Source organism: Rattus rattus, chromosome 4 (assembly GCF_011064425.1).
Source record: "Rattus rattus isolate New Zealand chromosome 4, Rrattus_CSIRO_v1, whole genome shotgun sequence".
NCBI classification, from domain to species: Eukaryota; Metazoa; Chordata; class Mammalia; order Rodentia; family Muridae; genus Rattus; species Rattus rattus.
Genome location: NC_046157.1, coordinates 141,874,110 through 141,891,385, shown reverse-complemented (window position 1 = coordinate 141,891,385; position 17,276 = coordinate 141,874,110). Strand labels below are relative to the sequence as shown.

At 37.5% G+C, this 17,276-nt stretch overlaps 1 protein-coding gene across 1 annotated transcript in view; it reads left to right on the top strand.

The window, feature by feature from the left end:
• Nucleotides 1–14,928, top strand: part of Erbb4 (erb-b2 receptor tyrosine kinase 4) — a 259,221-nt gene extending 244,293 nt beyond the window's left edge. The window contains exons 16-18 of the mRNA XM_032899750.1: nucleotides 10,097–10,144; nucleotides 11,266–11,563; nucleotides 13,254–14,928. Coding sequence (XP_032755641.1) covers nucleotides 10,097–10,144; nucleotides 11,266–11,563; nucleotides 13,254–13,699 — 792 coding nt within the window. The 3' untranslated portion in view covers nucleotides 13,700–14,928. The remainder of the gene's footprint in view (nucleotides 1–10,096; nucleotides 10,145–11,265; nucleotides 11,564–13,253) is intronic.
• The last annotated feature ends 2,348 nt before the right edge of the window (nucleotides 14,929–17,276 follow it).

Genomic DNA, 17,276 nt, shown 5'->3' with positions numbered 1-17,276 from the left:
AACATTTTTAGCTTTTCAGTGAGTATTGATGTTAAATGATGAATTACTCAGTGTGCAGTCAACTTCAGTGTCTTATCGCAACTTTGTTTACATCAATAATTCCAATCATTTTGAAAGTTTCGAGTGATAGTTGCTATTGAGGTTTTTACCTCAATAAGGATAGTTGCTATTGAGGTTTCTACCACCTGGGAACCAAGCATTCAAACATATGAGCCGAAGAGCTCAGTTATCATTCAATCACCACAGTGTACTTAAGATTCTGATTCATCAGAATCATGCATGCATTTGAGTTTATGTTTCTTCCTTTCTAGCCACCTTTTCCTATGTTATTCACTGATGTCTAGTATATCTTTATCTGGCCATTCTCCAGACTCTGTGCTGAGTACCAGTGTTATAAATAAAACTTTAGAGCAATTCCACTTCTAAATGCACTTAGAACTTATGTTCATGTCCTTTCCAGTTGCTATGCTAAAATATACTGGCAGTAGCTACTTAAGAGAGAAAGGGTCTGCTTAACTAAGGGTCTCCCACTTATAGGTAATTATTGCGGGCTAATTAAGGTGGTTGGAAATTGAAAACATTGATCAAATCACATCTGTATTCAAGATCTCAGGGTAATGAATTAATACATGCGTGCTAGTACTTAGTTCGGTATTTTTTGTTTGTTTGTTTGTTTTGTTTTGTTTTGTTTTTTTCTACCAGGGCAATGCTACCATCCACAATGAGAAGGTTTTCACCCTAAGACCAAACTCATTTAGACAATTCCTCATTGAGTTGCTTCCTGGGTGTCTTTCTCCTCTCCTCTCCTCTCCTCTCCTCTCCTCTCCTCTCCTCTCCTCTCCTTCTCCCTCTCTCCATCTCTCCCTCTCTCTTTCCTTCCCTCTCCCTCTCTTTTTTTTCAACTCAACAATTAAAGCCAACCATCACATTGCAAATAAAATAAAATAAAATAAAAACCATACTAATAAAAAGCTGGGATACCATTGATGTGTTATTCCCTCGAGATAAATAATGATTTCTTGGTAAATATTTGATGAATCAAAAAATTAATGTAATCAGGATAAAGATAGTTTCCCATGTGGTGATACAAAATCAAGGCAAAGTAGCCCTCAGGAAATATAAAGGGAACAGAACCTGGAGAGATAATTGAGGGTAAGAGAAGCAATCTATGACCTACTGATAGGTTACTTTATTTAGAGGGAGGCTTACCTGAGGAACGTTGGGAAGGGGAAGTTGGGAAATGGACAAGGATTGTGATTAACAATGGCCTTCAGTACCAATGCAATGGAACTTCATTTAACCTGAGGGCAAGGGGAGTGGCTGCAGTTTTGCAAACCCAGAAAGTAACCGATGTAAAAAGAATGCCTAAAACAAGATCAGCAAGAATGTTATTACAGTACTCTAGTCAACAAAAGATAACATAATTAAATTATCATAAACTCTAGGCTTCTCTAGTGAATTCTGTCTTACCCAGTTCCCCTGCTAGAAGTAATAATACATTTCCTTTACTCCCAAGTAATTATTACGATGGTAAGATATGTGGATCTTTAACCACAACAGAAAGATGAAGAAAGTGTCTAGTTTTAGAGTTTAGAAGATGTTTTAAGAAGTAGAACTTGGGTGCTCAAATCTGAGGAGTAAGGTAAAGAAGAAATCTAGGAAAACATTGAGATATCTGATCTGCGCAAATGAATGAGTTATTATTAATATCAATCACTAAATGAAAAAACAAATAGATTTGATTTGTGAGGAAAGCATATGGTCATTTCCACTAGAGATTACAATTTTGGAAATCCCGTAGGATAACCCAATGGAGATGCAGGTCAGTAGCAGTCCATTATGTGGGAATTGGCGACCAATATTCCAGTGTTACCTGACAGTTGGTCCACCATGAATTATGAACACTAATTCAAGGAACTCTTAGAATTATCTGAGAGAGAAATAGATTTTTTTTTTTTGACAGAGAAGCTGAGTCCCTGAACAGAGCAAATGAGAATCATTTAGGTCTGTTTCCTTCTTTCCAGTCACCTTTTCCTATGTTGTTAACTGATATGTAGCTTGTCCTTATCTGGCCATTCTCCTGACCCTACAAGGCCCATATCAGTGGCCCTGGAACTGGTGGACAATATGGTTGTATCTCATAGAGAAGCAAAACAGAAACAAGCTTAGAAGCCTGTTAGAGAATAATGAGGATTTCATAAGCCTAAAACTGAATAATCAGCCTTGGTGAGGAACCAGATACAGACCTCATCATCTTTGGAGTACCAGCCGGGCCCCTTCTGACTCAAACATGATCTCAGGATCAGGTAGCTGAATTGTCTGTTCCCTGAATCGAGTTATAAAAGTTGTTTTTCTACCCAGACTTCCGGAGCTTTTCTTGTTGGTTAGTAGCCATCTAACTTTCAGGAAAGTAACTTGCTATCTCTGTAGGCCTGGCAGAAAATAGTGTGTGTGAATGTGTCACCGCTGGCATCCATGTCAGACTTAAATTATACTGTCTGGTTTATTTTAGGTCTGCTTTATTTTTGGTTTATTTCTTATTATTATTGAAAGAGAAATGTTAACTGTTTTAGAACTTGAAAGGAAATTATTATATCCCTGATCCTGACTAATCTAGTTGATTTTGGAAGTAAGAAGTATTAGTCTATTTATTCCCCTGAATTCCAGGAAATTCCAGAGCAGTCCATGAATAGACACAGGAATGCTTTGAATATTTTTTCCATCTCACTTTTTATAAGTGGCAAAGACAGATTTTGAGAGAGAGAGAGAGAGAGAGAGAGAGAGAGAGAGAGAGAGAGAGAGAGAGAGCGAGCACGAGCGAGCTGTTTGGACTTTTGTGAACAAGTAGGTCTTGGGGAGAGCATTTTTCTCTTGGGGTACTGCCTTCAATCTGATATTCATTTTGCTCAGATCCGTTGTAAATACCAGCCTGTTTCTGTGAAATGTAAGTGGTGTTTGCTCTGGGCTAGTGGGACAGCCGTGTGCTGTTTGCTCTGTCAGGAGCTCTCCTGGAGTATCCGCTGTACCTTATTCAGATCAGCTCACAGGAAGCAGCTGTCCTAATTCCAGGTGGACTGAGAGAAACCTTTTTCCTCACAGTCACAGCTGTGCCACCTGGTAGCTTAAAGAGCAGTAGTCAGGTGAATGAACCATTGTTACAAATTCACTTTTTATCTGGCAAACACTTTGCAGAAGCCGGCAGAACTGGAGGTATTTCCAATCTGGTCAACATAGAAATGATGTGAATCCAGCAAGGAGGTCATTGTCTGGGCTGAGTGAAAATGCTTGTGAGCTGCCAACACGTATCATTTAAAACACAGGATGAAATCTACATGCCAAAATAAGCTTTATTAAATTTGCAGTTCTAGTAATATTACTAATGTTATATTAATATTAATAATAATATTACTTATCCACTCTACTTATTAGATAATCTATGCCTTTCATATATTTTTACATTATTCAGCATTTATTGATGTAAATACTGCATATATATATGGTTGAGTGGGTTCAGTAAGCTTCTGCCATTGTATAAACTGACATCATCAGTAAAACTTCTCACCCGAACACATGTGTGCAGAAACGCAATAGGAAGAACTGATTTAAACAAGCCTTTACCAATAACACTAAGAAGAAATTATATCCATATCATGTCCTGGCATGATAAATTTTAAAATAATGATATCCAAACTCAGATTATTTGTAGGACATATTTTTTCTTTCTTAGTTCAAAGCTATCCTCTATACCGTTTATTTTTTAAACTAATTTTAATTGTAGAGATTACATAAAATGTTTATGTGTATAACATGAAATTAAAACATTATTGAGGGGCTGGAGAGATGGCTCAGCAGTTAAGAGCACACAACTACTCTTCCAGAGGTCCTGAGTTCAATTCCCAGCAACCACATGGTGGCTCACAACCATCTGTAAAGAGATCTGATGCCCTCTTCTGGTGTGTCTGAAGACAGCTACAGTGTACTTATATATAATAAATGAATAAATCTTAAAAAAAACATTATTGAAGTTTAACTATATTAAGTGATCATAAGCATGTATATATGTATTGATTTTCAATAACTAATTTGTATAGCTAGAATATTCAAGTAGTATACCCCCTCTGTGGAAGGAAAGCTGTTTGTAAATAAAGCTTCAATCTAATAAATAATTTTAATTAGCAAATTTATGGGACAACTTTTGGCTCTAGTATTTGCTATTACAAGATTGTCCTATAAACTCATAGTCTATTAAAAAAAAGGTTGATGTTTATGCAAAAATTTATTCTTTATTAATATATCCAAGTATTCCAATATATTTTATGTTAGAACAAATTGTAATGTGATTTTGTACATGTAGGGCAAATACTTTCACTTATATCATGGGGGAAATGAGGCTCCCTTTTAGAAACTTTTTAAAAAAGGATAACTGGAATAGTTTTCTAAAATTATTTAAGAAATGCCCATTTGAAACCATAAGTTATAAAATAATGTATAGCAAATGAGAATCAGAAAACCTTGTTCCCAGAACTATCACTAGTTGGTTTTATGACTTTGAAAATTAGTATCATAAATCATCATCAAGTCTCAGGCTTTTGAGATGGCTCAACAGGTAAAAGAGTTTGCTGCTAATCCTAATGGCCTGCGTGTTTGAGCCCCAGGACCCACACAGTAGAATGAGAGAAAAAATTCTCTGCAAGTTATTCTCTTACCTCTATGTGTGTACCATTTCTGTCACAATAAATAAATAAACAAATAATAAATAAATAAATAAATAAATAAAATTTAAACCAATTCTCCATTGTTAAATGAAATGTTTAAGTTAATAATTATTTCAAAATTATACCTTTGCTAATCATCATCCAAATGTAGTGTTTTTATCATGTGCTGCACAGAGGATATGGTTGATGTGTGTTCATAATTCACTGAAACACAATGAGAGGTGCTGACCATGACGGGGAAGTATTTGTGAGACAAATGTTCAAGAGTCTTTGCTTCATGCTAGTTACACTGCAAGAGTTAACTCTCAATCCTGTGAGTTTAAGGGAAAATATTCACTTTCTCTTCCAACCATTAGAAGGCTGAGCATGACTTTTTATGCCACCTGTCATACAGCCCATACTCCTTTCAGTCAGAAAAACTGGTCCAAGAGGTAGAGGAATTTATTAAATGCTCCATGATATAGTGAAGTGTATCCAAGAATGGGACCCCAAAGCTAGGAAGACTTTATGTAGTCCTTTGTTTGGAGTCTGTGTAACGTTTGTCTTCAAAAGAAGGGAGAAATTACATGATCTGACCAGAAGAAATAGGAAGAGGAGAATCCACCTGGCTCATCTAATAATAACTTTCTTGCAAGATCTAATGGATGGACCTCAGAAGAACAAAGATAAACTCCTCACCAGTCTGAGCCTCTTAAAGTCCCCCATACGTAGGAATTAACCGCCACACTAAAAATCGAGCCTTCGCAGTCTTAGTTGACGCAGTCAAGATTTAAAACACAACAGCAAACAAACAGAGTTAGAACTGACTCTAGGGCAAAGAGATAAATTCCAAACAATTACTAATCTTTAGAGAGGTGAGAAATATCTTATTGTTTACCTTGTACAAAGCTAGGAAATGTTGACTCCATTGTAATTTTTTCTTTATGCCCTTTCATTTTTGACTGTGTTAATAACACTCTTGAATTTCAGTATGTAATGGCGCTTGGAGCAATGACTTAAAGCAAAAAAGAAGACGGTGTGAAATTTTCAGTCTCACTGGACTGATTCATCTGGTGATGAAGATTTTAAAGTTAATTATCTTCTAGTGAAGAACTATTTGAAAACACTTGATGATAGGTGGTCAGTAGTTGATTTATCAATCATAGGTGATATACCCATAGTAAATATATGGTGATAAGTAATAAAAATAGATAAATAAATGTATAGATAGGTAATAGACGATATAGAATATATATGTATAAAAACATAAAAACACAGACAAGTAGAGTGATTAAAGTTAGTAATTGAAATATTAATAGGCCTCTCCAACATGGGTATATTTTAGAAGGTTTTCCCCAAGTACATAAACTTGTAAGGAAGGAAGACGGAGTGATACAGCTGTATATCAGAAATTGCACACAATGCAAAAACACTTTGTCTGAGTTGATATCTGACCTGTGACAAAGTGAAAATGCCCAGCAGACTGTTAAGCATACATGCCCTGGGGGATAAAAAGGTTGAAAATCCATAATAGTTACTGTGTGGAAGTGTCTAGGCAATATATTAGTGCTGATGGATTAGCGATGTCTTACAGACACATTCCCTTTCAGACGACAGGATCTATACTCTTGACTCTAGAAATTGCTATAGTTTGTAATACTTGCTGACAAAAATTATAATTCTTTGAAGATACTCGTTAAGCACGTTTAATTGAGATAGGCTTTAGGCATTTAAAGATGTGTAATTTATGTTTTCTTAGAACACACATTGGTATGATCATCTTTTAAACTACCAATAGCGGATTAATGGATTATCTATTTAAAATTTCTTGGGATCAATATTAAATGATACAAGCATCGATACTGTGCGTGTAATCAGATCAAGGTTCAAATACGTATCGTGCAACTGTAAGGCTATTTTTGAGGAATTGAAAGTGCATCAAACACTACATTTGCTGCACTTGCTAAGACTTGCCTTCTCTATAACCTATGGTATTTGGGTTCAAGTCAATCATACAATATCCCAGGGATAGGGCCACGACGTTAAACTTCCTCTATCCATCACCCTCACTAATCGCCCCACCATGAACACACTCCACATCACCCACCAGCCTAACCCCTCTCTTTCTATCTCTGTCCGGCTGACAGTAAATCCTCTCACCAGCTAATTGAATGAGTGCACCTGGTGCTGCCTCCCAAGGATCCACAAAGCCAGACTTTGATGGACAGCAGAAAGTGGCACGACGGGAAAACAAAGCCTTTTTAACTGAGAGCCGGGGCTTTGTTCTGCTCAGGACTCTAAGGTCACGCCAGCTCATTCTGGCTGTGGTGGGGATCTTAATTTTCACTCATCCAATTTACTTGCAGCTGTCATTCTTTCCGATATTAAAAGTTCAGCGCCTCGAGTGCCGAGAATTTAAGAAAGAGGGGGAATGGGATGCGCCTGTTGCAAACTAAAAACAGCAAAAGCAAGTGAAATCTGGCTTGGCTCTGAAGTACAAAAAGTTATTTTCAAAGCCCATAAATTATGACATAGTGATTAACATGTAATTTAAATATATTTAAACAACAATTATATCACATTTCCAGCCCAGCTAATTGGCCTCGCAGATGTTCCCTGGGAGCTGCATGGCCCTTCCATGGGGAAATGAATGAGGTGCTTTTTATCATGGAAACCAGATAAAAAAGCAAACAGAAAGAAAAATGGAAACAGAAACATAAAAAGCAGCCAGTAACCCTAAAAACAACGAACATGAACGTTAAGGGTTTTGTGTAGAATTTGTTTCCGTTTTCATGCTGAAAACCGGGAAGGGGAAAAAAAAATAAAAAGCATGAAGACATTCTGTTACTGCCATTCTGTCACTGGGATGCTGTTTGGCAGTGTGTCCAGAGAGGGAGCTGGCAGGTTGCTGATGGCGAGACTTGTCAAAGCAGGGACAGGAAGATGCATTCGACAAGACAGAGGATGAGACAGAGCCTCACTTCTCTCAGAGCAGGCTAACTGCAAAAGTCCAGTTATTTGCAATACACCACCTTGGAAAGTAAAGGCATTCTATTCCAGAAAATGTAGACAGGTAACGGGCTGTCTCCTGACTAAGAATGGTTTGTGAGTTAGTCCTTTGATCATTCATCTTTCAAGTTCAAAAAAAAAAATACAACATACAAAATGCACAGTCAACTCTAGCTTTAGCTGTGATTCAAATCGAGCCTTACCCACAGAACAGGCATTTGTGCCAAGTAAGAGGTCGAAGGAACACAGGCAATTACTAATATTTTGGAACGCTCTGCCTTCTCATGTGAATTCATGCCAGCAGCATGATTCCTTAGTGTTCATTTGTTTCTAATTGTATAATCTCAGACAATATCCGTTAAGTCTGTATAAATCCCAAGTGAACAGTCTGCGTCCACACCTCTTCTAGTGGGCCATATAGTATTTCTAACATCTGTAACAGTGACCAGTTATTGTTATCATGAATATTTAATAAATATTAGTCAAATACTAGTTTATCGGTGATTGATGATAATAAGTCTGGGGTTTGAAATGTTATAACGCTAATTCAGACAGTTCTCTCACTTTATTTCATGCCACTCCTCAATTTTACAAATCACTGAACTGTATAAAATATTCCTTTCTCAAATATTATGGACGAATAGAATTGATTTTCTGTCTTTATAAAGGACAGCAGGTATGGGAAGCCATATTTATGATGGTTAGAGAACAGATAAGCATTAAAAATGTATCTTCGATGGACACCATTGACATGAGATTGCTTGACTTCAGGATCCTTATTAGCTAACATATACTTATATGTTATATATGGTCTACATTTATATAATAGAACAGAACATAATTTGTCATTCTGAAGAACAAAGTAGTGACCAAGGATAAAGCTGGGGGTCTGAGATATTTTACAACTGAATATGTGTGATTCGACCTGGAGCCTAAAATTTCTAACCGGACAAAAGAATACATGTATAGTACAGTGGCAACTCTCGTGCACCGAATGTTAAATATATCTATAAAGATAACCCGAATGCCCATGCATTACTGAATGTGTGGTATATATACATCATCAGATACATAGATGGACCTAGTGCTCTTATCCTAAGTGAAACAAGGCAAGCACACATATGGCCTCACTCAGCTCTGTGTGTGATTGGAGAAGTAACCATAGGGTGCGATGCATTGTAAATTCATTAGAAAACTTGTTCTTTGATCGTTCACACAAGCAGCACTGGATAAGTGAAATTGTATGATTCAATTGCTATCGATTTACATTAAATAATTATTATTCATAGAAACAATCTCCTAAGATTGCTTTATGAATCTCTAAGTTGTCGGAACATAACGTGAGAGGATATTTAGCTTAGATATTTCATATAAATGGCATAGGTGGCTGGAAGGCATTTTAGTCATCTCCGTTGGGTTAGGATCAGATGTAGGGAGCTGGATCATAATGGCAGCATTATTCATTAGGCTCTCTACCAGCAAAGCAGAGACGTTCTCTCAGAGAAGGCAGTTCTCAGTTAGTGTGTTTAAAAGTGAGTGAATACATATGAGTATATTTCCATATTAAGGAGCACACATCCCCTCTTTCTCTTTCTAAGAAACATTGTCCTTAAGAGCTAGTTGTATTTTGCCTCCACTTTTATATAGCCTGAAGGATAGAATATTAAGCTATAAAAATATAGATTTTTAAAGCCAAAACTTTGTTATAAGTCTGCCTACCTAAAAGGAATAGAATGTATATTTCCAGTAAAGAATTATTTTTTTAAAATTTTCTTCCATCTCTTACTTTATAAAAATTAAGATGGCAGATAAAATACTGTGTGGTTTGTTTCTAAGGAGAGACTGAGTGGCCTTTATTGAAATGGTGAAAATAAATGTAGCTTGATAAAAATATTTTCAGACAAATTGGAATCCACCTGCTATCGCCTTGGAATCTCCCCCTCCCCTTTCTTTGTTTCTTCTAAGGAAACAAACTGGCATCTTGTGATGATCTAAATAGCAGGGAGCTGTTTTGGTCTTTTGATATGCAAAAACCAAACTATCGTTTATTTTAAAACATAGTTTCATTATTCCTAGCTCCCCACCCCCAGTCTTCTAGTGTTAGTCTGAAAAAAGTGATGATTCCTATATCAGCCTTATTTTTTTAAATCATTAAAAATTTTACTTTCTCAATCTGACTTTCTTTGTCTTGGGGTAGAATTGGTGTTTAAATTTGCTTGCTTATAGTGGAAATGAACACAGTTTGACTATTTAGGAAAAAAAACCACTGTTGTGCACTTTCCCTTTTGGCTCATGCAAATCGTATCTTTTCTTTTCTCTTTTCTTTTTTTTTTAAACTTTTCATCCATGTTGCCTCTTATTATATCCATCATTCCATTTTTCTTTCCTATTAGAGTGAAATTGGACACAGCCCTCCTCCTGCCTACACCCCCATGTCGGGAGTAAGTATTTCGCAATTGGCCTTCATCTTTTAGGAGTTTTGGTCTTCTCTCTTAACCTCATTTCTTCTTTTGTCTTTCCATAATTTCCTCATTTCTGCCTTTGCCAACAGTGAGTCAAGAACTGGCTGTAGATCCTGTAGCTGCCTGTGTAGAATGTACCTCAGGTGATAACTGGAGCTAAGATATCATACATCAACAGGCACTTTCAATAATTAGTGAAAAAATTCATCCAGCTGAGCGAAGATGTTATCTTCGGTCTCATGACTGTAGGTCATGTGCTGCAAGGTCTGAGTCTCTGTGACTGTCTTTTTGGTAGGGACTGGACACTCAAAGTCATAGTAGCCACAGACCAGAGGGTAGCATTGGCATTAATAAGGTTTAACTATACTTCTGCAATTAGGGCCATTTGTTGTAACATTTTTTAGCAAAATTATAACAAAACCAGGCAACTGTAGAAAAGGAACACAAAATCTTTTTTATTAGATCACGCTCTAGTTACTTGGTGATTTTAAAAATTAAACGTTCAAACTAATTCTCCGTGATTTTTATATATTAAGAAAACGAAGTCAGGACACAAAGAGCTAGAGATTGGAATTTCAGCACTGGAAAGATGCAGGCAGGAGATTCCCTAGGGCCTGCTGACCAACCTGTCTGAGGAAATAGATGGGCTCCAAGTACAGTGAGAAATTCTGCCTCAAGAATTAAGGTAGAGACTACATAGCAGCCTGTGGGTTGTGGCCCCATGGGGAGCACATATCAGGTAGCAAAATTACAGCTAAGAAGTAGCGAGAAAAATAATTTTATGCTTAGGGGTCATCACAACATGAGAAAAGGTATTAAGGTTGAGAACCACTGCTATCAAGGAAGACACCCAGCATTGACCTCTAACCTCCATATGCATATATATAACTTCACTCACACATGCACAGCAAAGAAAAATAGAATTTCACGTATTTCTAGTATTTACCTCAACTTCATTAGCCCGCAGGGAAACAAAAATTAATTGATTACTAAATTTGCAAGACAATGTGTTTGGTATCCATATGGCTAATAACATTCAGGTTTCTTCTACAATTTCCCTACCAGCTGATTCTCCCAATGTGTTTCTAATCTTTTAACAGAATCAGTTTGTGTACCAGGATGGGGGCTTCGCTACACAACAAGGAATGCCCATGCCCTACCGAGCCACAACCAGCACCATACCAGAGGCTCCAGTCGCCCAGGGTGCAACGGCTGAGATGTTTGATGACTCGTGCTGTAATGGTACCCTGCGAAAGCCGGTGGCACCCCATGTCCAAGAGGACAGTAGCACTCAGAGGTATAGTGCCGACCCCACAGTGTTCGCCCCAGAACGGAACCCTCGAGCAGAACTGGATGAAGAAGGCTACATGACTCCCATGCATGACAAGCCAAAACAAGGTACACACTGAACGCTCTAAAGTGACTGTGCTCGGTGATCGCCGCCATCAAACAAGCCGGGTGGAGAAACAAGCATCCAGCCAGCAGGAACGGTGACATTTGAAATCTATAATCCAAAAGGCCCAGGCCACTGCCACTTCAGAATCAGTGGTATCTGTGTGCCTAAGTATTTCTTTCAATAATGCTAACCCCAGGCTTGACCTGAACAAGAAATTGGATTTTTAACAAAATCCTGAAATGATGTATAAGACAAGGAAGCCTGAGATATGGCAACCTAACGCCATCTTTATTGTAGTAGTTGAATGAGTTATAATATTCTAGGACTTCAGAACCATTGCTATGTCGAAGTTGCCATGGAGGTTGGAAAGACAGGTGTTACTGGCAAAGGGCCAAAATTTTTTATGCCAAGGATAAACGAGCTGATTTATTTAAACCATGCAATTTCACTTCCCTAGCTTAGGGTTGGGGTGTGAATGTTGTAGACTGCTTTCTTAGCACACAAGAGAACTCAGATTTAGATCCCAGTATTTTACAAATATATATGTAAGAACTAAGTTTACCACAGGAAATTGTGATTTGTGTGTGTGTGTGTGTGTATGTGTGTGTGTGTGTGTGTGATGCTTTGAAAATAATATTTGATTCTGTATGTACTTACCCATACCACAATCTTGAAGATAGTTTGTTAGTTTGTGAATTAATAAACACAGAAAGGTTAAACACCCAGGTTAAATAACATTTCAGTTTTAAAATCAAACCCAAAATTTCTCTTTCCTTCTAATATATCCATACAAGTGGAGAAGAGAAATAATGGTTATTAAACGTAGGAATCAGGATGATATCCATCAGTATCATTAGAAGCCATATATGGTGCATTTAGAAGAGAACTGTGTGAAATCCTATGAAATCATCATTATATGACTTTGTTCACTGTTTATAAAACAGAAGCGACTGATCCCTAAATGACCTAACATCGTATAATGATGGTTTTGATGAGTATATCGCAGAATAGATGGTAGACAGATACATATAGATAGACATAGATAGATGATAGCTTAGATAAATGGTAGATGGATAATAAACAGAAATGAAAATTTCTACATAGAGGGTATTTTGGGGAAATTCTTAGTTTGTTTTTATATGTATACGTGCTTATATCTGTGCATTGGTATGTGTCTCTTTGTGTTCATAACTGTGTTTATGTCACATGTGTGCTGTTATTCTTGGAGGCCAGAAGAGGGCATCAGATGCCCTGGAGCTAGAGTTACAGGTTGTCCAGTGGTCTTGTATTGATCCTGGGAACCAAACTGGGCCAGCTGTAAAGTCCGCAAGCCTTTAACCACTTTCTCCACTAGCACAACAAGTATTCCATCCTAACAGCCCCAATAAAAGGAAGCATTTAGGTGCATTTAGAAGAGAAGAACATTTTAAAATATAGGGATTCTGCTCTTAACTTTTCTGTCACTATTTTGTTTCATTTGAGCCTACCCTCTTTCCACATTCCGATACAATCTTCAGGTTTTTGTTTTGTTTTGCTTGTTTGTTTTGTTTTGTTTCATTTTGTCTGAGAATTTATGAAAACAAATTCATGGCTCCCTTGTTCTAAAGAAACTGACCATTGCTGTTAACTTTAACCTGCTTAATGGTTTTCCAGAAGTAGATGTCTGAACGTAGTATCTTTGTATTATTTCAGAATATCTGAATCCTGTGGAAGAGAACCCTTTTGTGTCCCGGAGGAAGAATGGAGACCTTCAAGCTTTAGATAATCCGGAGTATCACAGCGCTTCCAGCGGTCCCCCCAAGGCGGAGGATGAGTATGTGAATGAGCCCCTTTATCTCAACACCTTCACCAACGCCTTGGGAAATGCAGAGTACATGAAAAACAGCTTACTGTCTGTGCCAGAGAAGGCCAAGAAAGCATTTGACAACCCCGACTACTGGAACCACAGCCTGCCACCCCGGAGCACTCTTCAGCACCCAGACTACCTGCAGGAATACAGCACAAAATATTTTTATAAACAGAATGGACGGATCCGCCCTATTGTGGCAGAGAATCCTGAGTATCTCTCAGAGTTCACGCTGAAGCCAGGCACTATGCTGCCCCCTCCGCCCTACAGACACCGGAATACTGTGGTGTGAGCTCAGCTAGAGTGTCAGGTGGAGAAACACACGCCCGCTCCATTTCCCTTCTCCCTCCTCTTTCTCTGGCAGTCTTCCTTCTCCCAAGGCCAGTAGTTTTGACACTTCCGAGTGGAAGCCTTAGAGACGCAATGATAGTTCCGTGCTTACCTAACTTGAATATTAGAAGGAAAGACTGAAAGAGAAAGACAGAGGGGCACACCCTGTTTCTTCATTTCTTCATATGGGTTGGTTAACAGAGTGTCTGTCAGAGCTAGAGAAGGTCTAGGAAGTGTAAGGCAATACCAATACCGCCTGCTGTCAAAGAGCCCCATCTTTGTTCTCTTTGCACTCTGCACTCTCTCCCTCCTTCTCTCCCTGTCCCCATCCCCCTTTAATCTATCAATGCTGGTGATGATTGGAAGCCCAGACTCTGTTCTAATCTGTAGCCATAGTCTTGTGTATATTCAAGCATCCCTGAAATCATTCTAAGGCTTCCATTAGAACAATAAGATAAGCACTTGGACACCATTTGATAGTAACTGAGATTGAGAAGCCAATTTCTTTCTCCAATAGTTTCTTTCTTGGCAAGTAAGAATGGCCAATCCAGCTTTTGTGAATTTTAAATCTCCATTATAGTTATAACTGGTAATTATGCTTGGAAGGCATCTCTGTGTACTTCTTTTCAATTTTGGTTTGCTTTGGCCTATTCCTTTATACCAGTTGCTCCCCTTTTGGCTGCAGTTTCTAATTGTAAAGAGGTTTACATAAAGGCCTCTTGACAGACTTCAAACAAAAAAATATGATACGATGTAGAGATTGTTATTTTAAATCATTCAGTCCTTAAAACTAGAAAAGAAAACCAAGATAGTAGTAAAAAATAGTATCAAAACTAGATCTCATGTTTCACACTACTGAGTTTCGTCTTCCCTTTCGTTTTCATTCTTTCCTATTTTATTCTTCCCCCAGAATGATTGACAAGGCAGTGGGAATCTTAGGCGTAGAGGGGATGCTAAGAAACAGTTCTGTGTGGTTCACAAAACTACTGAAACTTTCAGGGGTGGTCCCGTGGGGGATCCATGCAGTGGAAGAAACACTGGATTGGGTACGTCTACATGGAAGGTACTCAGAAATGTAGTTTGCACTTAAGCTATAATTTTATTTGTTCTTTTTCTGAACACCACTTTGGATTTTTGAATGAAGCAATATGGAAGCAACCAGCAGATTAACTAATTTAAGTACTTCATTTTTTAAAAAAGGAAAAAAAAAGGATGTAAGATAAAGACAGACTGTGGAAATACCAAACCAAGCCAATTAGGACTTTGGAACAGTACCCAGGGATTGTGGTGAGAGGGTCAGCACATTAGCTTCATACGATGTGACATTTGCTGTGTAAGGAAGTATGTTAAGTTTATACTCTCTGTGTGAACGAATGCAAGTTAAGGACTGGCTTGAATTCCATAGAGATTCTGGAATGACATTCTGTTAATATTGACTAGGTGACTTAACTCTTCACACCTAGGTTGCTATAATTAAAAGTAAACCATCAACATTTGAAGCCTATGAATAGGTCCATGCTTGAGTTAAAAGTTGTAAATAAACATGAAAACCCTTCTCATGCAATCATTTTATTATCCAGTATATTAATCTTTTAATAATTTATGTAATGACTCTTTCTTCATATACTACCATACTATGTCCAGGTTGTAGATCCCTCTGATAGGTTTAATTTTGAAAAAGCAACTATAGTGTTAAGGTTAGTGATGGGGACAATGACAAATGAATCTTTAGGAAATAAGGAAACAATACATCTCTCTTTTCTACAAAATTCTCCTCCAAGTCTTTTAGGTTTTTAAACATTTCTTTCTACTGTTAAAGTTTTGAGAGAACATTAGATTCACTAGCCAAAAAATAATCAATTAGATTAAAAATCTTCTCAGTAAAACAGAGAGTCTTAAGGGAGAAATTTCTCAAGGGAGTTTATGTTTCTACCTATTTTGAAAAAGTAAACCCTTGCATCCAAATCTAGAATCATTCAACTGATATTAAAAGTCTACTGAAAGTATGTGGGGGAGCGTTCAGATAAGTGAAACCATCCCTGACTTCAAATTTCAACAGTCTAGATTTATTTGCTGTGACATTCTTATTTCTCTAAGAGTCCAAGGAATCAGATTGTATTAGCTATTTTGTGAATGGATACATGGAACATTTTGTAAAAGTTTTCAGAAGTCATTGGGATATATTTTAAACATCCTTCAAGCTACTGAAGATGACAAATATAATCACCTCTGTTCTTTCTCAGACACAAACCGGACCACATGAGCATTACATCACTAACAAACTGATATGTCTGGAGTGTTGCCATAAAATCAGGTCAAACTCCTGGGAAGTGTTGGGTTTGTTCTCTTCTTCAGGGAAGAGAAGGCAAGCGAACTGAAAGTGAGAGTTGGAAACAGCAGAGGGGTCTGTGAGATCCCGTCTAGAGAAATTTAGCCATGAATTTACCAGATGCAGAATGATCCGGGGGCCACAGCCTGAAAACCCAAAGTTCACCCCAATTCAGAGGCATCCACAAAGTACCTATTTCCCACGAAGAGTTAAAGTAAGCCTTTGTTAGTAAATAGATCCATACCTAACCATTACTGTCAGCACCTTTGGAATGCTACAAGGACTTTTTCTTTTCACTTAAAATATCCCTGTGGCTTCTAGTGGGATAATGAAAGCAATTATTTCATTAGTAAATGAAGGAGATAATCTCCTTGCTGTTAATGCAATGTAAATGTAGTCAATGAGGGTTGCCCTTTTCTTCCCTATAAGCACAGGATTTGCAGTTCCACTCAACTTCCCCTAGATGCAGGTTTGATCGAGAATGACCCCAAGTGCCATTTTTATCATTCCTTTAAATGACTTTTTAATATATACTTGATTTCAGTTTTTCTGGTATTTCTTGTTTATTTATATTTGACTACTTAGGCCCTGAATTCTAGGGGGAAATTATTCAAGTATGTATTAATGGGACAACAAGTAGGAATCATGGAGGATGTACACTCATTTGCTCAAGAGAACAACTTGTTTAACTCAGTAAAATGAAACTGTAAAACACTAATACTAACTCTGTAGATTGCTGTGCAATAGCAGGTCCCAAGACTGGGCAGCACCAATCAAAATATGCAGGATCTATTTGTAAAGCAGTAAAATTAATGTTAAATTTGAGCTTCCTATATTTTTTTAAATCATCAAATTGTAACGATCAAGCTTATCTTGGGAAATCCTACTTTCAGGGAGGAAATTTTTTTTTTCAGTGTAGTAGCCACTTAAAGAAGCCAGTCTTGAGCAGAGAAAAGTCGGGGGAAGTTCAGAGCTACCAAAGTGCTGCTATTCAAGCAAAGTTGATAACAAAGCTATGCCCAGCTGAACTAACTACATGGCAGCACAGGTTAGGTATGGATCACTCTCTCTAGAGGCATTCTTGAAGTGATGTGGAAACAATGCAAATTGCAAACTATTAAAAACAAAAAAAGAAAAAGAAAAAGAAAAAGAAAAATGGAAGACTTACTAAAACAAAAAACAAAAGATGGAAGACTTACTAAGTATGAGC